The sequence below is a fragment of the Manis pentadactyla genome, chromosome 5 (assembly GCF_030020395.1).
Source record: "Manis pentadactyla isolate mManPen7 chromosome 5, mManPen7.hap1, whole genome shotgun sequence".
In the NCBI taxonomy this organism is placed as follows: domain Eukaryota; kingdom Metazoa; phylum Chordata; class Mammalia; order Pholidota; family Manidae; genus Manis; species Manis pentadactyla.
Window position 1 is genome coordinate 11,019,517 of NC_080023.1, and position 25,484 is coordinate 11,045,000.

A 25,484-nucleotide genomic window follows, 5' to 3' on the forward strand; every position below is an offset into this window, starting at 1 on the left:
TTTCACTCTTCTGTCTTTCCAGTACTTTCTCTCTACAGGACTTGGTGTAATGTAAATTGGATCTGAATAGCTATTTGTTGGATTAAATATGCTATATTATTCTTTATAATAAACAGGGTGAAAAAAAGGATCTGTTTCAAGTTGTTCCCATTCATTGAGAAAACTATTTGGGATGCTGTTTAACTGTAAAGTGTTACATACTCCTATCCTGATAGATGAAACAAACATTTATTCTTGAATTTTAACATGAATAAGAATAAATTCTATTTTTCCTATTGATTTTTATATAGTTCAGATGATACATATAATAAAAATGCTTTGTAAATGGTGAAACATCTTGCAGATATTATATGGTGACTTTGTCATAGTTCTTAAAGTAGCACTAATTACCAGACGCCCACATAGCTTTTCATATCACAAATATATGTGTATGTGGGCTTATTTTTAGTTCTGACATTTTACAATTTGTCCTTTGTTTACATGCAGCAAGGAGTTATGGGCGAAGACGAGGTAATTCATTTCTGTTTGCTATGATATAAGTGTTTCTAATTGGGTTTTACTGATGAATGATATAATTAATTATTCCAGATCTCATAATGCAATGTCTGAAACCTCACAGAAAATTGCATTTTGATTTGAGCACTTACTTGTTATCAAAGTTTTGAATCCTAAATCCTTTAACCTTTAAAGCTTATTTTCTTACTAATATGGTTATTTCATAAATTTTTCCTTCTTAAACTAAGATTTTAACTTCCTTGAAAAGTTATTTTTATACCTTTTAAAATAAAGCTGTTTATGGTTTGCGTAAGAAATGTGTTTGGTAAATGCTAGTGAAGGTGACATGCAATATGATTTTTCTACTCTTTACATCTATAACTGATTGATCTATAGCATATAATTTACAGCTCTAGTTTATTAGTTTTAAGTTTGATGCAGTTGAAAATAACAAATACCAAATAGATTGTTAACACTGATATATAAAAATCACGTTGCTAATATTTCTGTCTTCTAAGAATATAATCCTTTCTCTCTCCCTCACTCTAAGACATACACTCTTTGTTTCTCTCTTCCATAATTGTCTTCCTCTCAAGGTTCTTGTTATTTTAAGAAAAAAGCTAGGACTGAATGTTGACTATTAAACTTACTAGGAAAGCAGCTGACATATTCTGTAGCTTAACTTGACTTCTCTCTTTCATGTCCAGAAGTTAAGAGGGAGAAACATAGATGGAATGAAGAGAAGCAAATGTAGCTTTATACTACCAGAGTATCCTCTCAGTGAGCAGTAGGCAAGATACTGATACAGTTGTTTTAAGAGTCAAACTGAAAAAAATGGTATTCCTTGGCCCCTAAAATCTCCCTTGAGCCATGGAGACAGTAGTAACAGTGCCTTTTGACAAATTTTATTACATATGTGTGCCAGTGCTTCAGTTTCTTTTCTAGTCATGGGTACAAATGAGCAAAACCATCTTCCATGACTGATAAGTTATTTTCTTAAGTAGTATTTCCAGTTGTATATTTCCATCATCAGAATTTAACTTCATTTTTGGAATCTAGTTTATTTAAATACTTGACTGAATCTCTTGATTCTTTAAGTCTCTGACTAAATAATTAGAAGATATAGAAACTCAAGACTTAGATAACTGAAGCTAAGTAACTTTCTAAGTATTGTTATCTTTAGATAACTGAGAAAGGGAAAACTTAGAATTTTAGTACCTATTTTCAGGTCTATGGACTTTTTTATTTCACTATGCTATTTTAAGATAGAGCTTCAATTCTCTAGAAAAAACCCTTACCAATTGTGACTTCTGGGTATCTTTGACTCTATAGAGCAATTTAGGATCTTGTTACACACTTTTCATCTTTTAACCTTAGTGATTTATGTTTAGTCTAATTTGGCATACTCTGGTGTAAATATTATCTAAGAAGTTCGTAAGAATGAGTTATTTGAAAGGCATGTTGGTGTTTATTTTGTTTTATCTCAGTTCAACAATTGTAGACTAAGATTATATTAAGAAAAAGAAAAAAATTCTGCTTTTAGATAGATAGGATCTTGCTACTACTATATCTCTGTCCTCTGAGAGCCATGAAAATTTCCTCTCCTTCAGAACTACCTGCCAGCATTGGAAGGAAGAAGACTCTCACACGGTTTTAAGGCTTCTGATACAAACCTTTAAGATGGAGCTGACAGAAGTCACTTGGCTTAGTGTGGGATGATAATGCTTAAATGTTCAAGTTATATAGCATTAGAGATTTTCTTTAGTTGGTCCTCTATGAATAGTAGGAGTCTGCTTTTAAAATTTTGATTTTGATGGTCAGATGAAAAGTATATCCATTAGAAATAGCTATTCAGGGATTTTATTTGAATTTGGAAGTATAGTAAGTAGTAATAAAACATTAAAAAAAATACATACCAAATGAATGACTCACTCAGAAAGGACTAGAAGCAGCCTGGCTCTCTTCCTATTTTCCACTAATTTTTTCTCCTTTCTCTTCTAGATGTAATATCAACATTACACTGATGACCTTTTAACTACCAATGTCCCCCTTTTATGGGCTTTGTGTTTTAGGTTTGGTCTGTCAAAAGAACTGCACGTATTCATTTATTTAATCATTTTCCTTTTCTAAAAAAAAAAAATTCATATGTATCAGGTTTACTCTTCATGTGTGATGTGTCACACTGAGTTGATAACAATTCTTGCCAAAAATAAGACATTGCTCTTTGCTAGTGCAGTGGTGGGTGAACAGTATTACTGTCAAGGCATTTGACTTTGTAGTCAAGTGTAGGAGGAACTATTCTTCCTCTTATGTGCCACCTTTGACTCACGTTTAAGACCAGACACAGAGTAGCTGATTTCACTTGTTTTATTTCCCAGTAGCCTTCAGTCAAACCAAATCACTACCAAAATGACTTTAGAAATTTTAATTTCCTTAATGATGTCAATAAGAACTTTAAATCAGGCTAGCTCTAGGTACAAATACATGAAATATACCTTAGGAATAATCAGAATGTAATTATACTGGAAGTAATTCAGAAAGAGCAAAGATTTTTTTTTCCTCTGATTTTCAGTTAGAACCTGCCCCTACTCTGATGTTTCTCTATACCCTGGAAGTCAGTTGCTCTACTTCAGAGCTGCCTGTGGCCCAGGATTAAGAGGGAAGAAGATTCCCAAATGGGAGCTGACTTTAATATAAGGAAAATGTCTATCTTTTCTATTTATTGTTTGTTCAGTGTTCTTGCATTCCATTCTGAGAGTGAACTTACACTGGTCTGGGATTGTGAAGGGAGCTATGAAGTGTAATTGAAGCTCTATTTCTCCACCTAAAATGTTTCTGTATTCTTAATTTGTCCCTTTAGTAAAGGATGGAAGGGCTGTTGTGCTCCAGAAATAATAAAATATGTAGAATATTTTAAATAATAAATTTAAGGAGCCTGTTTTAGTTAATTGTACTAAACACCAGAAGGCTATTTTTTTCTAGCAGGTGAGCCCAAAGCTTGAATTAGTAGATAATATATGCAGTAAGGAGATAGAAGAAATAATTTTAAAGGGAGTGAAACTATGGTGGTATGGTTAGGTTGGATTTATTTATGCTGTGTAGCCATTCAGACTTATGTGCTATAATAAATAAGGAATTATTAACACAGTATACTGTGTATTATTTTAAAGTTTACCCAGGGTTTTCTGATTTGATTAGACTTGATTTGAACTTATTTGACTCTTAAAACAATCTTGTGAAGTAGCCAGAGTAATTGTATACCCCACTAATATCAGCACTCCCAAACCCTTATATGATATATCATGGCTGAAATCCTTTATCTTTCATAATACTTTGGTAAGTGTCAGGGAATGGCAGAGTTTACAAAAAATGACAAAAGCCTGAGTGAAACTGCAAGACAAGGGTCAGCACACTATAGCCCACAGACCAAGCCTTCTGTTTTTGTAAACAAAGCTTTATTGCAACACAGCCATGCCCATTCATTACCTTTTGTCTGGTTGCTTTGGACCTAGAATGACAGCAGAGTTGAGTAGTTACAACAGAATGTATTACCTTCAAAGTCTAAATTATTTGCTGTCTGGCCCTTTACAGAAAAAAAATTACTGACCTGTCCTCAAAGAGACTGACTACTTGCTCTACATCTATACCCAGTAATACCAATTTCTAAAAAAAACAAAATTTTAGTGAACATAATTTTAAGGCAAATAAATTATGTCTAAAGATTGAATTTGCAAAGACGTATATTGGCTAGCTTTATACAAATTTTTCTTTTTCTTTCCTGCCACCTCCATTGATATGTTGAGAAATGTCTTTATTCTGGGCTTCCAGAATGAGGCTGAAATCTGAAAACTCAGTATGGTTACTAATGCACAGGTATATTAGCAAAGCTGCCAGTCAGAGATAACAACTGCCCACCACTCTCCAGCCACGTGCTTGTGTACTGTACACATACCTGTGCACACCCACAGACCAGATGCTAGGGGAAAACTGCCAATGTCACACAAGCAGCATGTTCATAATTTAACCTTTAGTTCTGCCTTTAGTTTAGGAAGCTCAAAATGTAGTTTTTATTATAGAGAAACAGTTTTTATAAGAATATGTAAAGTGTATTCTCTAATCCTTTTTATTAAAATATTTTGGAGTAATTTGAGTCATGATTATCCATAACAAAGGAGGCTCATATTTTCAGTGATTACTGTGTCAATTTTCTATTTTTGGAGAAGGTATGTTTTAGTCCTGTTATAGGAATATCCTATAATGTTACCTTCAATTAGAAGGATTTCAGTGACCTCTTCAAGAGCCCTGGCAATATGGAAACCATCTCAGACTCTTACACTGGCAGTGATTGGACAACCTTAAACCTCTGTTTATTCTTTTTTTTTACTCTTTCATCTCATTACTTCCTTTATCTATAATCTTTATTGTAACTACTATTTTACATTTAAAAATTTTATTGTACATTTTAGATGGCTAACTTACTGTAAGTTATTTTATTTGGATTTGTAAGAAGGACTTTTGAACACACCGTTAAGAATATCTCCAGTTTTCTATACTTAGATACAGCATTTGGAATGTTTCTGTCTGTTTGCTCAGTCAAGTATCTTTTTACCCATCAAGCTTTTCCCCTCTTTTCTCCTCTAGCCTTTTCTATCTAAAACTATCCCATTCTTTATAAATCTCTTAAAGAACCCTTAGTTAGAATCTCTAATCTTGGTTGTAACTACTTTCATGTTAATTCTCATGTTTTCTTATGTTTATATGCATGTATTTGTGAATATATGTATATGTGTATGTTACTACATACAAGTGTGGATATATATGTAAATTTTGAGTTAGAACCATTGAAATAATATTTTTGTGTAATGTTCATCCTTGTTGCCTTGTTGAATGGTCAAGAATTTTGAGTTGGGCTTATTTCATAACAACAGCTAGAGAATATAAATAAAGTGTTTGATATCAAGATCAACTGATAATTTCTAAAATAGAAAAAATAAATCCCTACCATTTCAAGCAGTGCAACTCTAATTGCACTTGAGAATTGTTTTGAATATAGTGCTTGCTAATCACTATCCTTAGAGTATGTTGCAGATTTTAACAGCATGGAAATCTCACCTTTAAGATTATCTGGAGAAATAAACACACTTTTAATTCTTGTGGTAAGAGCATTAGGAACAGCCATATCAGCTATCTTAGAAGAAAGCATTTAAAAATTTCATAATTAATTGCTTTTACAAACTTACAAATTTCAGTCTCAAGTTTAAGAAAAATCATGACTGTTTCTTTGTATAATATATAAGGGAAATTACTATCAGTAGTTACTTCTTTTTACAGGTGAATAGAATCATTGTATGAATACACCACAGTTTGTTTACCCATTTCCCTATTGATAGACCTTTGAGTTGTTTTTCACTTGGGGCCTGTTATGAATAAAACTGCCATGAACAATTTTGTACCTTTTCTGTGTGTATGTGTGTATAAGCACTGTGGAATTACTGGTTCATAGAATAAGTGTATATTTAACTTACTAGAAACTATGAAGGAGTTTGCCAAATTCATACTCCAGTAGAGTATGAGACTGATTTTGAATTTTATCCATTCTGACAGGATATGAATGGCATCTCCTTATGGTTCTAATCTGCATCTTCCTGATGACTAAGCATGATGATGAAGCACCTTTTCATATGCTTATAAACTGTTCCATTATATTATTTTATTACTTTTTTTATGAAGTACAAGTCATTTCTCCATTTTTAATTGGTCTGTTAATCTTCATTCATGGGAGCTCTTTATCTACTGTTTCCTAATTTCTGGTAGTTGCTTGTCTTTTCACCTTATTAACACTATCTTTTGATAAGCAGCATAATGTTTGATTTTGATGGAATCCAGTTGTTTTCTTTCATCATTAGTGCTTTTTGATCCTAAGAAGGATTACTATCTATTCCCAAATATTAAGAAGAAATTCTAGAAACTTGGTTGTTGTAACTCTTACATTTAACTCTGATTCTTCTTGAATTTATTTCTGTGTTTGGTATGAGAATAGAGAGAAGGTTCTTTTTTTCCCCCCTCCAGGTAGATATCCATTGTTCCACCGGCATTTATTGAAAAACTCTTCCTTACCACATTGAATTGCATTGGTATCCTTGAAAAATTCAAATGACTCTATATGTGTGGGTCTATTTCTGGGTTCTGTTTTGTTCCATTTGTCTGTTTGTCTATATTAACATTAGTGTTACAGTCTTAATATCCATAGTTAACTAGTAAGTCTTGAAATCTGGTAGTGTAAATCCTTTGTTCTTTTGTGTAATTTTTTTTTTTTTACTCTTTTGAGTCTTTGGATTTACCATAAATTTCAGAACTTATGTATTTCTAGAAGACAAAATGCTAGGATTTTGAATGAAATTGTATTAAATCAATAGATAATTTGGAATTTACATCTTACATACGGATTTCTTCTCTCTGTTCATTTATGTCAGTCTTTTAAAACTTCTCAGCAAGTTTTTATCATTTTCAGTGTAGAAGTCTTGCACATCTTTTCGTTAAATTTATTCTTGGGTATTTGATGAGATTTTATGGCATGGGAATGGCATTATTTTTCACTTTTCCCACTTGTTTATTACTATAATTTAGAAATAAATTATTTCTTGTAAATTGACTTTGCATTTGTTCCCTAACTAAATGCACTTATTTCTAGTAGTTGGATTCTTTTGTCTTTTCCAGAGAATCATGTTCTTAGCAAATAAAGACAGTTTTACTTTTTCTTTGCTAATATTTGAGACTTTAATTTACGATTCTCATCCTATTACACCAGTTCTACCTCCAGTATAATGTTGAATAGAAATAGAATCAACATCCTTCCAAACCTCAAGGAGAACATTGAATAGCTTAAAATTAAAGATGTACACTCTGGGCTTTTTATGCTTTTTCACATCGAGGAAATTCCCAACTTTTCCTAGTTTGCCAAGGGTTTTTATCATGAATGTTGTTGAATATTATCAAATGTATTTCCTACATCTTTGGAAATGATTGTATGATTTTCTATTTCCTTCTGTTAATGTGATGAATTACAGTAGTTGGTTTTCAAATGTCAATCATCCTACATTCCTGGAGTGAACCCCACTTAATCATGATGTATTTTTCATTTTTATATATTTCTGGATTCAGTCTATTAATATATTATTTAGAATTTTGCCTCTATGATCATGAGAGATACTGGTATTTAGTTTTCTAATAATGTTTTTGGCAGGTTTTAGTATGAGGGCTGCAAAACAAGTTAGGAAGTTTAAACTTTTAATGTCCATAGGTTCTGTGTTGATTGATGTCCCCTTTATCATAATTAGTATTAGTAATTTGAATTATCTTTTTTTCTTGATGAACTTGACTTAGAGGTATATTGATTTTGTAAGTTTTTAAAGAGCCAACTTTTAGCTTTATTGATTTTCCTTCCATTAATCTCTGTTTTCCCTGTCAATTGATTTTAGTTTTTATTTCCTTCATCTTACTCTCTTTATATTAACTTGCTATTCTTTTTCTCTTTGTGCCAGAAACTAGGATTATTTATTTTAAACATTTCTTATTCTCTAATATGCATTTAAAATTGTGAATTTCCTCCGAGTATGGAAATCTTCCTCTAAGCATGTAGCTTTTGCTACATCCCACAAATTTTATATTGTGTTTTCATTATGATTCAGTTTGACTCTTTTAAGGTATAAGAACCTGAAAATATATCCTAGTTTCAGGGCAAAGAAGGAGAAAGGTAATTTAACTTTGGTTGAAAACTATGGTAATATTTTAGCCCAAATAATTTGATAATCAAATTCCCTCAGTACATACAATTTTGCCTTTATTGCCAATCGTTTTCATGCACTAATATATGTATGTATCATTCTTAGAAAGCACATTTAAAGTATTCTGTATATGGATGACATAATGATTTAGTGGTTCTCCTTTTATACTCATTAATTTGCTTATATAGAAGGATAATTAGCAAGGTCAAAAGTAATATTTTTGTTGATGATATACTCAGTTAACTTCTTTTAAAATGAGTGTTTAACTCTTAATTGCTTTTATAGCTTCTAGAAAGTGATCATGATTTCTACTAATGCAGATTTTTATTAGTATGGCTAATGTGTGATAACTTCTTAGCCTTTCCTTTACATCTTTTGTTTAGCTGAACTTTGGTTCATAGATTATAGACATACAGATTTTTGATAATTATTTTACTAGCTGTAATACTTTATTTTAGTTAGAACTTAATGACAGTAACTTATCATAATTGTTAAGATTAGTTATAATATGAATATAGTTAAAATACTATAGTTAAGATAAAAACTTTAAGTCATTTAATCAAAAACTAGTTAGTATACATGTTGTTTCTCTGCCTCATCTACTTTAAGTCCAGCCTTAGAAAGCTGCTCACAGTTAATATTTTAATGGTTCTTGATGAGGTTCATTTTAAGTAAAACATTTTTCATTTTGAAGGGCTTTTTTTCTGTTGACCACAAAGAATATTGACATTTGTTTTTCATTGGTCCTTATTTCTGATAGATATTGGGAAGGTTAAATTAATACAAAGTTAGTCAGTGAACAAGGGTATCTTTCAGGACACCTTATTTAAATTGAATTTGGATCTGTAGAATAATTCCTATTTCGTCTACCAAATGCGATTTTTCTCTCTGGCTAACTGTCGGTCACAGACGTGCAGCATCGCCTTCTTCTCACCAGAGCTCCAGCTCTGTGTAGGCCGCACATTTCACATTGTCTTTGTTTATGTCACTTGCATCATCATGTGTCACATTTTTCAAGATGATAACATTGTTTAACATTTTATGTTGAATATTTATTGTATATGTTATGGCACATTCTACATACTGTATGCATTGTCTTCTCATTCAGAAAAACAATTCTTTACTCCATCTTGAAAGAAAAAACTTGTCTACATTCTTATTATTTTTACTTCCTTAATAAATCTCTAAAGAGTCATCTTCTTTTGATCTTTTTTTTATAAAACTCTATGTGGAGTGTGACTCCCACCCAGCTTTACTCAAACTGCAACCTTTGAAGATCATGTATGTCCACAGACACAGCTGTCATTTTTTTTAAATCATCATCTTAACATCTCACATCGTTATTTCATTGCTCTTTTGTTTTTTTTCTTACATTATTTTTCTTTGGTGCTCTTTCACAGTAATATTTTGGTGTCCCTCTTATTTATTTCACCACTCCTTCATCAATCTCCTTAACTATTCCATTTCTTCTGTGTAAGCTTCCCCAAGGAACTATCTGCATCATTTCTCTCTGGAGTTTTTATCAGTAATTTATCAAAGAACCTTAAACTATCACCTCTGTGTCATTGACTCCAGATTATTTTCTCAGAATGTGATTTACTTCCTTTGCCTACTCTATTTGTAATCTCCTACCACACATTTACTTTTAAACATCCTATCAGCATATGAAACTTCACATATCTAAACCTTATTTCCCTTCCTTGTACTATTTTCTGGTTTTTACTATCCTTGTATTTAATGATTCTTAACACCCATATTCTAAAACCTTGTTGTGATTCCTCCTTTCCATCCTTTTTCTTGATTAGTTTCTCATACTTTTTTACTGCTGCAGTCACTTCCCCTATCCAACCTCCCTGAATTTTTCGAAGAACTTCTAATCTGTTCATTTTCAACCATCTTTACCATATTTGCTAACATAAGTCTTCCTTAAAGCACAAAAAAGGTTATAATTTTGCTTGAGCCTCCAACCCCCCTTTTTTCCCAGCACCTACTAAATACAGTGTCTTCTTTAATCTGGCACTCAAGGCTAGGTATTCTGGCTAGCTTCAAAGCAGTTTTCTGGCTTTTATTTCTTCTTGCTTCCAACATGGTTCAACTAACCTTGACTACCCCTATTTCTTAAGAAGATCCATTTTTTCCCCTTGCTTTCTCTTATGTTTTTCCCTCTACTTGAAAAATTTACTTAAAACCATGTTCTTACAAACATTTCTGCTTTAGAATATACTGTCCTCTCTAATTACATCAGTAAGTGAAAGTAAGTTAATGCCACTACCTTTCCCTTTTTACTACAAATGACAGGCAATTTCACTTGGTAATTTAAGAAACTACCCATTTATTAGCCAGACTGTTCTCTTCCGCCAGCGTACTTCCACTGAAGCACTTTGATGCTTTCGTATGGATATGTGCCATACTTACAAATATAGATTTTTTTCTAAATGTTCATTCCTTGAGAGTAAGGGACTTTATTTTATTAGGTCATTTTATTTTTTGATCCCCATAGCATCTGCATCAGGATTGCTGCAGAGGATTGTATAGGATGTGCCTTATACAAGGTTGCACCCCTGAAGGGTGGGTTCTGATGGAGAACAGAGTCCTAGAGGGGTCGCCTTTTTTTGTTTTGCTGATGTTCAGAAACTCTATCTACCCTTCGTAAAATTGGCACTTGTGTAATTAATTCAAGACCTTATATGCAAGTATTATTTGTTTCTTGGTCCATTCTTACTGTAGTCTACAAGCGTCTTTTTATTATGTCCTCTTCCCTATTTAGTCTGTGCCATTTCCTTTCTGCCGCCAATTTCTAAAAGGTTTCTCCTGTTACAAGTACAGTTTAACCACCCCATAAATCAGATTCTTGCTGCTTTCCATAGAAAATTGATCTAGTATTTGTGCCATAATTTTTGTCAACTATGTTTATTTCTAAGTCATTCTTCGGACTTTCTCTCTTGAATCTGGTTAATTATAACTAAAATCTTAAACTATGTGAATGTCTCTTAATTTTTTATTCCTATATCACCTTCATTTTTTAAGCCTTTGAATTTGTCATTGCTATTTTTATGCTTGACTTTAATCATTTTCTTAGGTCTGAAATTCAAGTTATGTTTCTTATATTTTAGGTCGTTCTTCCCTCTTTCCAATAGATGACGGCTTGCTGGATGATGGTCATAATGACCAAGTTGGTGTTTTAAATTCACCCACATGTTACTCAGCTCATCAGAATGGAGAGCGAATAGAACGTTTCTCTCGAAAAGTTTTTGTTGGTGGTCTTCCTCCAGATATTGATGAAGGTAAGGGGATGATTTGGGCTTTAAAAAAATAAAAATCTGAAATATAATATGAATGGGGGTATGGAATTTTTAACCTCTAGAGATTTTCAATTAGACTATTTATCTTTGCGTAAATACTTTGTTACCTGCTGAAATATGGAGGTACTTGAATAATTTTTTTGAAGTTTGTTCCTTTATATGTTAAAATAAATGTGAACATTTTTTGTAAATTAGATTTCATACCCTAGGACGTAATGCCATTTTTATTTTAAAATATTTGAATATATAAACCTTTTGTTTTATATATTTATGTAAAATGTAAAACCTTTCATATAACTGTTGTACACACACACACACACGCGCGCGCGCACAATGAAATGAAGGTAACCAACTATGAAACTGCTTGCAGTACATGGCAGTCAAAAGTTTAATTTCTTTAAGGATTAATGTGCTCTTAGAAACAGGCAAGAAAGAGACTATAAAATCCAAAAGAGTAATGTAAACAATATAAACAGAAAATTAAAGCTATACAAAGACTAATAAACATACAAAAATGAAATAATAAAAGAAAAATAATTCAGGGTAAAGATGAAAATATTGAAGCTAATGTTTATGAGCTTGTGGAAAATTTGTCATTCATTCACAACTAACAGAAGATATTGCTGCAATTTGGGAGATTTTTCAGTTATGATTCAAATATACACAAACTTATTCTAAGTATCAATGATATAACAAGGTTTCCTTGTGATGAGTAAACCTGGAACATATCATTGAATTTGACCTATATGTGTCTCAGTGAAACCACCTGGCATGTATCAGATTCTAGTATAATTTATGAGTAATACAGTTTTATACATCTTGTTTCAGCAGATCTTTTTTTTTCCCCTACAAGATTTTACTCATTTAAGTAGTAATGGATATCTTTATTTATCTTGATATAATGTTGTGTTTTTTAAGCCAGTGGTATTTACAGTTTGGTATATTATAAATACATTAGTATCAACATAATGTTATATAACATTTTAAAACTCACACTGAATTGATTATTCTGGCCAATGTGCTGCCTCATTCAAAAGAATGAATTTATTTTGACTGAAATAGCTATTTTGTTTTATGTATATTTTTAATAAAGATATTAGACATGTTTCTAGCATATATATTCCATTTATCTTAGGCTATTTTATAACTTAGGCTATCTTAGCACATTTAAATATGAAGATTTTGACTTAATAATATGGGATTTTTGTGTTCTGAATCATTAAAATTGATTTCTAATGAATATTATTATACTTTCTTAAGATGAAATAACTGCTAGCTTCAGAAGATTTGGACCTTTGGTAGTAGATTGGCCTCATAAAGCAGAAAGCAAGTCCTATTTCCCACCAAAAGGTAAAGGTTTTTACTGTTAATATTTGCTAGGGATCAGTTACTTGAGAGCAAGAGAGACAATATCAATTACTTTGTTTTCTTTTGAATTGAGTATCATCACATCTTAATATAAAAACTTCTAGAGTAATTTACTGAGCCTGGTAATGTGCTGGGTGAGGAAGCATAGTCCTAAGAACTGTCCAGCTTCACTTTAAGCCAGTTGGGAGTCATAGAGATATGCTGTGCTTTTTTCTGAAATGATTTGCTGATGATTTCAAAGATGCAAATCAACAAATGTTTGAGTATTTTCTGCCTAGAGCATAATTCTAACTATACTGATATACAAAAACATCTCTTTACTCAGTGAAATTAAGATCTCTGTGAGATGAGAATAAAATATAAACTATGAATAGTTTAAATATGGTAAGATTTACCTAAGTGTTCCAAGTAATAGCAGTTAACAACAAAACAGTATTTATTTACTCTGTGGGTGAATTTAAATCAAGGAGAATATGACTGGTCAGAAAAACCCCCAATTATATGAAAAGATGTGAAGAAGAGACCTAGTTGTGTTAGTAACTTACTGCTAGGAAAATGCCATGGCTTGTCACCATAGTGTAAGAACCACAAATTAAGCTAATGTTCATTTGGGTAAAGCAAGGCTCCATCAGAGGAAAGAGTAAGTATCCCCTGCCCACAGTGAGCAACAGAGGTGAGGGGAGAAAATCGATCACAAATCCAGTCAGTCAGATTGCTAATGGCAGCTTCTCTGAAATGAATAAAAGAAAGGGGGAAGTTGAAAGGACAAGGGTTTCTTTGAACATCATTGAAATATAATTTTAGAAAAGAAAAAACACCCTCTTATTCTCATGGCTAAGTAAACTTTCAAGCCTGGAAAAAAGATTCTAGTAGATCTGTTAAGTGGTCTGACTGTAGCCCTGGGAAAGGACATGTTAGAACAGCTGTTGGCACGTAAAAACTAGTTAAGGTTTCTGGTGATGAATTATATGGGCCATCTCCATTTTTTGTCACTGAGTATTATAGAACCTCTATTAACAGTTAATGTAGATTTTTAGAGGAAGGGGATGATGCAGTGATTTTTTTTAATTGTTATATGTTATACTTAAGGGAATCAAGAACTTCTTTTAAGTAGGGTTTCTGAATCTGCCTCTGTGAGAATCCAATTAAAGCTATGTATTCTAAATGTACACCCAGTTTTGGAGCTTCCTAGACTTGAAGGTCCCACATCCTTAGTTGAGAGAAAAAAGTAGCTCCACAAAGATACAAAATTTCACAGGTTAGCTTAGTTTAATTTATTGTTGTCCACAGTTTTATTACCTTGTCCTCTCATAGTTTGTTTTACTGCATTTTCAAGAAAAATGCCTATTGACTTCTAATATTCCTGCCCTAAGTTACCATCACCCCTTGCCTGGGCTACTTCAGGCATGTGACTAGTCTGATCATATCTCTGGTTCTCTCCATTTTTTTTCCACAGTACAGCTAGAGTAATCTCTTTGAAAACTCATCAGATGGTGCCGCTCCTTGCCCCACTGCTTAAAACCCTTCAGTGGTTTGTCTTACTGTTAGGGTAAAGACAAAAATACATTTGCCCTGCTCAGCCTCCCTACCTCTCTAGTTTCTTCTCCCACTATTGCTTCTTGTTCCCTTCTGGTTCTGAAAGTTGGCCTTGCTCTCTCCTGTCTCAAAGCTTTTATGTGTGGTTTTCTCTCATAACCTGAAGGCTCTTTCAGTGTTTCTTCATCTGTATATCTCCTACTTATCTCAGCTTAAATATCAGTTGCTCACAGGGAACTTAGGACCCACTCAGTGAAGTCAACATCCTCCTGTTACAGGCTCTCCTGCATGTCTCGTCATGTACATATGTTGTAGCACTAGTCACAGTGCAGTATTACATTCTTAAAACTTTACAAATACGTGATTATTTTATTAATGTCAGATTATTTCAGTACTCATCTTTGTATTCTCAGTAGTTCATGGAATGATAATTGACTAATAACTGATATAAAAACTATAAATACTGTATGATAGAGAAATTACTTTGAAGTAGGCAGGGGAGCCTTCACTGAGAAGTTTTAACTAAATCTAAAAGGGTACTGTGCAATTCGGATAGATAAAAAGGAAGTGAACAGAGTTCCAGGCAGGGATTGAAATATAATTTCCAAAGGAATTAGAATTGGTTTGTGTGGAAATCATACATTTTTTGCATTAGCCTCTTGTTCAGTTAATGAGGTGGTGGACTTTAAGCCTAGAAAGATAGGCACAAATTCAGTGAAATACAGTAGTTGCTGTTTTTGTTGCTGTTGCTCCCATTTCATTGTCTTTGTGGTTTTTCTGGTGATGGTTAGTTTATTTTCTCAAACTGCAAACAAAACAAAAAAAATTAGCACTGGCAAATCATAGTTGCTTTGGTGTCATTATAGTTAATTGTAGCAATTGCCAAAGACCAGTGTTCCCAAGTCTTATTCTTTCAAGCACTTTTATCATTGTAATTCATCATTTTCTATGGTTTGGAAAACACTGGTATTGAAGCATCCAGTTGGTGAAGCTACCTTGTAATTAAGGCAGTGACATGAGCGATTCAATACTGAGCCACACATGTACATATGTTTCCCTGTTTCCCTGTCAGTAAATGAGGTTCACCTTATTTTGAACCTCACTGGATATATTAGCCTGCTCTAGTAAATTCTAAAGAACTATTGGGTAGTATGTTTTGGAAAGAGTATTTTAAAATTTAATGACTTGCCTTGGCTAGATCATAATTTACCTGCCATGTTGCTTTATTTTTGTGATAAAAGCATTTCTTACCTAAATATCATGAAAATAAGAAATATTAAAGATGTTGAATTTAAAGTATGATTTTAGAAATCAGCAATATTAAAATAATTCACATCATAAAACATTTAAAATATTTAACTTAAATCTTATATTTTCTCAATTATTACAAAATAGTTATAGCTTTCAAATCTCTTTGTACCAGAATTAAAGCCTTCACTTAAAGAATAGTCTTCTTTTTTTTCAAGCATATTTAAATTGTTTCTAGGAATTAAAAAGATCTAAGATGTGTTTTTTAATCTTCCATAATCATACAGTTTTAAATTTCTGTTTATATAGGTTGGTTTTGATTGCTCATGCATTCAACCAGGTGTTCTAATTTTATTGAAATAAAGTATTTTTTTAGTCACAGCAGACCTTTGTGGTAGTAAAAGCCATTATTAGCAATAAGGTGTGTTTTTTTTAGTTCTATGCAAAATGTGACCTCACACTTCCCACTCTGTAATGGAATAGACGTGCAGGTCCTGCTTGATGACGTCTTCTTATGGGGACCAGATTACAGTGTTCTGGGTTTGTTTGCATAGAAATCTTGTCAAGGAAAAGGGATATTTTTAGGTCATTTATAGTTATCAGCTGCTGGGAATAACCATATAATAGAGACTTGCAGTATAAATTTTGATGCATTTTTTTAATAATGAAGTCTATTCTTCCTGCTGGATGCATGATTTTTTTATTAAAGGTTGACAATTGGTTATTGCAAGGAAAGGAGTATGGGCATATTTCTAAATGATGCAGGTATCTAAGCAGAAGCTTGGATCCAAACTATTTGGAGACATAGTTTCCAAACTATTTAAAGTATTCTGCAGTGCATCCAAGTAGAGACTTGATTTAAAAGTTCTGACCCATCCTAAGGAATCTGTTCATTCCAACCTCCTAAGATAGTTTTCTTAGTATCATTTGGAAGTTGTCAGATTGACTGTGGAATTTTCCCTGTACTTACAGAAATTCCTGGGCCTTTCCAAGTGTTCTCTAGTCCAAAAGTATGGTCTAGAACTTTGCTTACCCTGAGGGCATTTATAGGACTCTTCAACCCCTAATAAGGTCAATTGATTAATCCTGCCAAAATCTTTGTCAATATCATGAGAGATACTAGGGCTGACCTGAGTTTGAAATTATTCAACCAAACTACTTGCCTATGTGACTGATTTTGGGCAAGTAATTTAACCACTTGCTACCTCAGTTTATTTTCTTCTTAAAATGGGAGTAATGAAATGTTTCATCGATTTGTGAGAATTAAGTAACTCATGTAAAGCTCTTAGCAGTGTTGGGTAGTAAGTGCTCTATATAAAGTACCTAACTAATTTATTGAAATCTGTTTTGTGTGTATTCTGTAGGATGTTGTGTTCTTCTACAGCAAATATAATGGTTCTAGTCCTATTTCATAGTTTTTTTTTTTCCAAAAGCACGTATTTTTGAAATAGTCCAGCAATTTGGGATGAAATTACTTACCTTAACATCCTGCCTCATTTTTAATGGTTATTACAGGCTATGCATTCCTTCTTTTTCAAGAAGAGAGCTCAGTTCAGGCACTAATTGATGCTTGTATTGAAGAAGATGGAAAACTTTATCTGTGTGTTTCTAGCCCTACCATTAAAGACAAACCAGTAAGTAAACACTACTTGAACTTTAGGTTACAAATGGAAGTTACGCAAAACTGTTTTGAAATGATTGTCAATGAAAAAAAAGTTAAACTACCATATTAGGAGTTCAGTTTTAAAAACTTAGATAATGTATAGTATCTGGATAAAAAATAGTAACAATTTGTTTCCACATCCTACTATCTAAAATTTTGAGAAATAAAAGGACCACTATTAACTGGCACAAAACAGCATAAGCTGTCAAGGGAATAAAACTCAATACAGTAATATGATGTTCTTCATAGGTTCAGATCCGTCCTTGGAATTTAAGTGATAGTGATTTTGTGATGGATGGTTCTCAACCTTTGGATCCTCGAAAAACAATTTTTGTTGGAGGTGTTCCTAGGCCATTAAGGGCTGGTAAGTAAAACGTTAATAAATTTTGTTTTAAAATAATAATTTAAAGATTAATTAGCTCAGTAAACATTTGGTAGTTATTGTGTACATGGCAGACTGTTGATGGGGTGAGGGGCAGATGTCTCCTGCTCCAGTGGGTTGCTTATTACAGAATTCTGAGACAAATTCTTAGAAACATTCTGGAAGTTATTAGGTAACTGGAGAATTGGATACTCATCAATATTAACAGCTAACTCCAAGCAGCAGACACTATAAGAGTAAGCCACTCAAATAAGTCTGATTTCTTAAGTACAACTCTCTAAGATATGAGAATTTTGGGTCTGTTTATTTTATGTGGGTTTATTCTGATATCTGAAGAAGAAATATGGATTTTTTTAATAGCACTTTAGATGAGTTAATTATAAACTTCTGTTCATCAATAACCAGGAACCATAAATCTACCTGGGAAGATGTCAATTAAGAACATAATTATAAACATAAATTCCCCACTGTACAAGCAAGTTTATGTATCTTGTACCCTGTGAAGTGTGCTAGAACCTTCCATCACTGAGAACATCCTCTTCCAGTATGGGAGATACACGTTAAAAGACTATTCACACATGCAAATACTCAGAATATAACTGCTATAAAGAAAGACTATAAAAAAGGGAATAGAAGAGCATAGAGCAGGGGAATGTGATATAATCTGGTATTTTAAAGATACTTGTATTTGAGCTGACATATAAATATTGAACCAGAAGGAGTAGGGTTGGAATGGTAAGAGGGTTGTGAAAATATTTCAGATAAAGGGTAGCACATTCAGACATCTTCAGTGGAGGGAAGCAGAGTGCACTGAGGGCCTGAAAGAAGCCCACAGTGGATGACTAGGGATATAAGGAGTGAGGGGAGAGACACAAGAAGACACTGAAAAAGTAAATGGGAGTGAGATTACCCAAGTCCAACAGGCAAATTTGGTGTTTATCCTAAGAGCAAGGAAAAACCAATGAAGAGGTTTAGGCAAAGGAGAGACATGATCATATTTGAACTTTGGGAAATCAGTTTAGTTGGTGACTAATGGAGCCAGGCTGAGAGTAGATATGTGTAGACCATTTTAGGATCCTCTTTTACAGTTCACGAGACAGATAATGGGGACTTGAATTAAAGTGTTAGTGGTGAAAGAGCCAAGTGAATAGATGTCACAGATATTTATGAGGCAACTGTACTGAATCTTCAGCTTTCAGTCTTAAACCACCAGGTAGATAGTGGTACCTTTTACTGAGATAAGGAACACTAGAGAAAGAGCAGGTTACAAGAAAAATTGGGGTCTTTGTTTTGAAAGCAAATTTATGGCACCATTCAGAGCTCCCAAGTAGATATTTCAGTTAAGCTGTCGTTATGTGATACTTTTTTTTTTTTTTTAAGAAAATCACTCTTGCTGCTATTTTGCAAAGAACCTGGGAAGTGGGGAAGGGATTGGAAGCAAAGAGATAAACTATTTATTGCCATGATCCAGATGAAAAAGAATGATAGCTTGGAGCAAGATGTTAGGGAAGGAGGTGAGATTAGATTCCAGGTATGTCTTCAAAATCAAGTACACAGGATTGCTTATGCAGTGAGGAATAAAGAAAATAGAAAAGATAAAGCTGAGGGTCTTGACTTGGCAATTTCATCTTTTCCATTGCTTCCTGAGTCAGCAAAAACTCAATTTGAGTACACTGAGTAATGCAGTGTCTGTTAAATAGCAACATGAGTTGTCCAGTAGACAGTTGCATAGATGAGCCTGGAGTCCAGGGGATAGTCCCAGACTGGAGATAGGAATTTAGGAGCTGAAAACAGACAGATGGTATTTAAAGTCATGTAATAGAATAAAGTCACCAGAGCCATGAGCATAAAGAGAAACAGAAGGACTGAAACATAGGGTACTCTGACATTGAAAAGTCAAGATGTTGAGGAGGAGCTAGCAAGGAAAACTAAGAAGGCATTTCAGTGATGTAGGAGAAAAATTAGTAGAACAGTGTATCCTGGAAGCCAGATAGAGAAAGTATTTCAAGGAAAAGGAAGAGATTAACTATGTTCAGTGTTCCTTACAGGTCAACTGACCATTGTATTCGGCAGTAGGGAAGGTATCTTTGACATGAGCAATTCATGTAGAGTCATAGGGTGAAAGTCTGGTTATAAAGAGTTGAGTAAAGAATGGGAAGCGAGGGATTGGGGTGTATAGAAAAATTTTTTGACAATTTGTAAAGGGGAACAGAGAAATGAAGTAGTCACTGAGAGGGAAAAATAGAGTTTAGAAATTTTTTTAAAGAAGGGACAAATTACAGCATACTTGGAAATGATCCAGTATAGAGGAGAAAACTGATGGTACAGAAAGGAGAGGGAGAATTGCTGAATGAATTTTTATATGGTGATAGCAGATGGGATCTAGTATATGGGTGAAAGGATTGAATTTAGAAAAGAGCATGCAGTGTTTATTCTATTGACTTTTACTTTTTAAAAAAATACTTAAAAATTGTTAATTTAGTCTGTTCTCTCACATTTGATGTAAAACTTCTTTTCCTTTTGAAGTGGAACTTGCTATGATCATGGACAGGCTGTATGGTGGAGTTTGTTATGCAGGAATTGATACAGATCCTGAGCTGAAATACCCAAAAGGTGCCGGTCGAGTTGCTTTCTCCAATCAGCAGAGCTATATTGCTGCCATTAGTGCTCGGTTTGTTCAACTTCAACATGGTGATATTGATAAACGCGTAAGTTGCTTATTAAGAAATCACTTAACATCCTATATAATAAGATGCTGATTCAAAGCTTACAAGCCCACAGTTAATAATATAATTCAAACAGGATTTTTTATATTATGTATATACATTATATTGTATTGTATTATGTATTGTATTGTATTACTATATCAAAATACCCCTGAAATGTAAAATTCTTGAGTGTACTTTAAGCTTTAGGTACAATCTACAAATATAAATGTTATTTTAAAGACATGTCAAATTTGTTTATCAGCTAATAAAGTCTTAATATCCTTGTAACCGTGGAGGCAGAGCTTGTTTTAAGAGCTTTACCCTGGAGCCAGACTGCCTAGGATCTCATTTCTATCATTTGCTCTGTTACATCCATGGGAATTTAACCCTCTTTATGCCTCTTTTTTGTCACTTATAAAACAGAAAATAATAATAGTATTTCTCTCACAGTAATTGTGATGATTAAATGAATTCACATATGTAGAAGCACTTAGAATACAGCTTGGCACTGAGTTGAGTGCTACTTGAGTGTTAATTTTTCATTTATTATGAAATCTAAAAAATACTTTGAGTATATTTCCCTAATATACACACTAGTAAATATACACATAAAGTAAATATACAAAATAATTGTCCTAAATTGTAAAACAATGACTCTTTAGTAGCACTGCTAAGGTCCTCACACAGTGAATGTTAACTGAAGGCCAGCCCAGTGAATAATTCTAAATTTGGGGAAAGGAATGAACAAAACTGAATTGTTCATTTACAAATCTATTTCATACTCAAATTTGTGAATAGTTCCTATATATAGCTAAGCATTACTCTAAAATAATCATGTTTACATTTATAGTACAGATGAAATATACTAAGAATATAGGTAAATTAACTTTTTTATATCCATAGATATAATTTGAGTGGGTTCTTACTTGCCCAGTATAAGAGTTTCTTGAAGCTTCTTCTGTGAGGCTGTTTGTGCATTAAAAAACTTTTGGAGTCAGGGAAGCTGGTTATCAAACTGGCTATCAACTGACTAGACTATTGACTCAAAGTAGTGATCAATTTAATTACCAAACCATCCCACTGAGGAAAACACTACAGCAAATTCAGTTCATGCATGCAGTTGCCACCCTCCACCCCCAGCACAAAAAAAAAAAAAAAGAAGAAGAAGAAAGAAACGTAAGAGGAGGGCTCTGTTTTTATTTTTTTAACTGGTTTGAACCCCCGAGTTCTTCTAATCTACGCAGCTGCACATTAAAATCACCCAGGAACTTTAATTCTTGACATCTGGGTTCTACAGAGAATCTGCTATAATTAGCTTGGGATGCAGCCTGGGCAGCAGCCATTTATAAAGCTCCCTGGGTGATTCTAATGTGCAGCCATCTTCTTAGACCACTGATCTAGTCTAAACCCCACTTTTGCAGAGAGGTGAGAGAGTCAGTGAGGAAGTTACTTACATTGTATATAATTATAGCTATTTCCCTCAAGCACCTCAAGCAGAGGGAAAAGATTGTTGCATTGTCATACTTCACACCTCTTTGTTTCCAAAATTATAGTAGCAAAGGACCAATTATTTGGGACAGAGTATTGATTCTTAAAGAGCAACTCAGATGCAGAGCATGTGAATTGAGAAACGTTTGCCTTCTTTAAAAGGCATTGAAATACCTAACAGAAAGATTTTTCTTTTTCAGATAAGTACTTCTAAGGCATATTTTGAGCTTATTTGAGATAATTTGAGCCTTAAATGTTTTATAAGTGACTTATATTGTTTATATTAAAAAAACAAATCATTAACCTTTATGCCTTTCATGTCTCCAATATGAATATAGTTATTAAAGCATAAAAATAAATTAAATCACATTTATAACTGCTAATCCAAAGATAGAGAATATAGTTATTTGGAGAGGATTAAAATTGTTTGTTCAACTTACTTTTAGGCTCATGAACACTTAGATGTTTAGTTCCATCTTCCTGAGACTGGGAAGCACAATCACCACAAATACGTAATTATAGTTTTGTTACTCCATAAGCAGTATAATTCACTGTAACTTCTGGTACTTAATGGAGTGAATTATGTTATACTTCAAGTTGGATCATTATAGTAATTATTTCATTAGTTGTGAATCCAGGTGATATAACATGTTATATAGGTTCTCTGAAGTGAAAAAGGGAGAGATGTCATAATAGAAAATGAGAATAAGTCAAGAATTGATGAAACTCCCTTTCACACATAAAGAGTTAATTGTTAGAGATTATTGTTAATCAGAAAAAGGTTTTGATTATAGTCTAAAATTGTAAGTTTGAAATCCAGTTTTCCATTTTTGAAATCTATGATTTTTTTTAGCTGATTAGCTTCATAAAATAATATCTAGAACTTAAATATACAAATAATTGAAATCATTGTATTCGTAGTATTTTATTCAATAGTTTTACACTAGGTAGGTCCTGAGCATCTAGCATTGATGAGGTATTATGGAAATAAAAACAACACAAATACTGTGTAATTTATATATGATAAAATATTACAGTAAAGGCAAGAAATAACTATGGGAAAGGAAACCCAGAAAACATATATAAATGTATCACATTTATTCAAGTATTTATAGTTTCCACTTTGTGCTAGATATTCTGCTAGGTACTGTGTACTCAACTAAGTGTTGAGCAGACAGACATTTTCCCTGTGCCTACAGAGTTTATTATCTAATGTAATGAAATACAGTAATTCTCATGATACTTTGATATATTCTTTGGTTCCAGTAATTTTTTCCCTTAATTATAGTTAAAATGAAAATAATAAAAATAGCACCCTGACAATCAAGATAGAACCATAGTGAAAAAGTTGAAAGATAAAGATGGAGCATAAGAATTTCAGAATTTGTGTCAAGGATCATTTTAAAAATCAAAGGCCAATGGAAAAAAAGGTTTAAAAGACCCTTAACTCTCAAACAGAACTTAAAAATTAATAAAACAAAATAACTCCAGCAGGAAAATATGCAAAATATACAGACAATTCAAAAAAGCAAAATGTACAATATATGTAAAATGTTTATCCTAAACCTAATCAATGAAATGCAATGTAATTCCATTACCTTCCTATCAAATGTTTTATAGGTTGTTTCCAGTTTGCTGTTGTTACAAATAATACAGAAAATACTCTTAATATATTCATTTTCTGCACACATACAAGTACATTTAGAGTAGAAATTGTTGGGTCATTATTTTTCCTTGGTCAAACACTACTTTATCTTAGACTAAGCCCTTTAAACATTCAGTTCTCTTTCCAATCCTCAGGAAAGGCTGAGATCTTAGGCTGCCTGGCACTAAGCAGTCAGAGAAAGTTAGGAACCTCCCATGCATACAGTTATTACAAGCCAGAAAGCAAGGCTGTGGCAGCTAATAGTAGGTAACACTAATTTAGAGTATTGCCAAGCAGTGTCTTAAATGCTTTTACTTGCATAATCTAATCTAATATAACCCCCTGAAGCAAATTCCGATCTTCTGGTCATTTTACAGATATGGAAACTGAGGTTAAGAAGTTTAGCATTCAGAACTGACTTCAGTCTAAGTCTTCTACTACATCAGGCCTGCATAGTGGGACTTGGACTTCATAAATTCACAGAAGTCTAGACATTCCCTTAACAAGATTATTCACAGTTCTGGTGCATCTGGACCAATTATTCACCAGCAGGCATTGCTCTCACCTGCAGTAGAAAAGCTCTGCCATAATCAGTGGCCATTAGGGTTGTGCTATCTTGAGTGGTATTGGAATGGTGGGAAATAGGTGTAAAAACCTTTGCCTCCAAGCCCTTTTCTTCACTCACAATTATGCCCGCCTCTGAAAATACTAACTCATACGTGTTTTAAAGATATTGCTTCAGAAAAGTGAGGGTACAATGTTTTGAAAATCAAATAGATTTAGTTTTAAAAAATATTTTCTGTCTTTGGAAGATGTAGTAAATACCACCGAGTTTATAGACCTGTGAAGAAAATATATCAAAATAAAATTGACAAATGAATAACATAACCTATTATCAACACGAAACATCATGTAAAAAGATAATCAGTGCAAGAACAAAATGTTTTCTATTTTTTAACCTACCATATGGCAAAGCTCTTTCCCTGGAAAGCTGCCTACTGTCTTAATGTTTAATGCTGGTCCTTTTCTCTAGAACCACCCTATGAATACTTTAATTCTAAAATGATTTCTGAAACAATTTTCTCTCTTTTTCCTAGGTGGAGGTAAAGCCATATGTGCTAGATGACCAGATGTGTGATGAATGCCAGGGCGCACGCTGTGGTGGAAAATTTGCTCCCTTTTTTTGTGCCAATGTCACTTGCCTGCAGTATTACTGTGAGTTTTGTTGGGCAAATATCCACTCTCGTGCAGGACGTGAGTTCCATAAGCCATTGGTAAAGGAAGGTGCTGATCGCCCACGTCAGATCCACTTCCGCTGGAATTAAGAATAGCAAACCAGCCTCTGTTTAACAAGGAAAGAAAGGGTGCATGTGGCTTACTGTGTCTGAAGGTACTGACATGCAGAAGAAATAAGTGCATTCTTCTGCTTTCACCCCAGCTATCAATACATGCATCTTTATCAGCAGCCAAAACACTACAAGCCTCTTGTTTTTCACCAAAACCCTACATCTCAGGCTTACTAATTTTTGTGATATTTTCATGTTAAAATAAAATGTTTTTTTGTATTTTCTCCAAGTTATTTTTATATGTAAAGTTAAAATTAGATATGAGAATGTTTTGCGTAGGGGCAAACAGTCTGCTGCTATATAGTGGGTGAAGCGTGCACTTATTTCTAAACGTGGGTTTTTAACTTCAAGATCTGCCCCAGTAACTTACCAAAGGTAGCAAAATAATAGTGAAGATGGAATATGTCTGCTACAAATGCTTATTTTTATTGTTGCTATTTTCAGTGTATACATAAACTAAAAATTAGGGTTGATTTTTTTGCTCTCCATTTTGACTTGCAAGAAATAATACCTCAAGAT

General features: G+C 33.2%; 1 protein-coding gene across 9 annotated transcripts in view; it reads left to right on the plus strand.

Moving 5' to 3' along the window:
* The window catches only part of CPEB2 (cytoplasmic polyadenylation element binding protein 2), a 63,229-nt gene that overhangs the window by 34,503 nt on the left and 3,242 nt on the right, over positions 1 to 25,484 (plus strand). For 5 of the 9 annotated variants that reach the window (XM_036921093.2, XM_036921095.2, XM_036921098.2 and 2 more), the window contains 7 exons: positions 487 to 510; positions 11,393 to 11,563; positions 12,842 to 12,931; positions 17,249 to 17,367; positions 17,646 to 17,760; positions 20,305 to 20,486; positions 24,717 to 25,484. The exon at positions 24,717 to 25,484 is cut by the window's right edge and continues 3,242 nt beyond it. In XM_036921093.2, coding sequence (XP_036776988.2) covers positions 487 to 510; positions 11,393 to 11,563; positions 12,842 to 12,931; positions 17,249 to 17,367; positions 17,646 to 17,760; positions 20,305 to 20,486; positions 24,717 to 24,944 — 929 coding nt within the window. In that variant the 3' untranslated portion in view covers positions 24,945 to 25,484. The remainder of the gene's footprint in view (positions 1 to 486; positions 511 to 11,392; positions 11,564 to 12,841; positions 12,932 to 17,248; positions 17,368 to 17,645; positions 17,761 to 20,304; positions 20,487 to 24,716) is intronic. The other 4 variants (XM_036921094.2, XM_057502110.1, XM_036921096.2 and 1 more) reach the window with 1 other exon arrangement.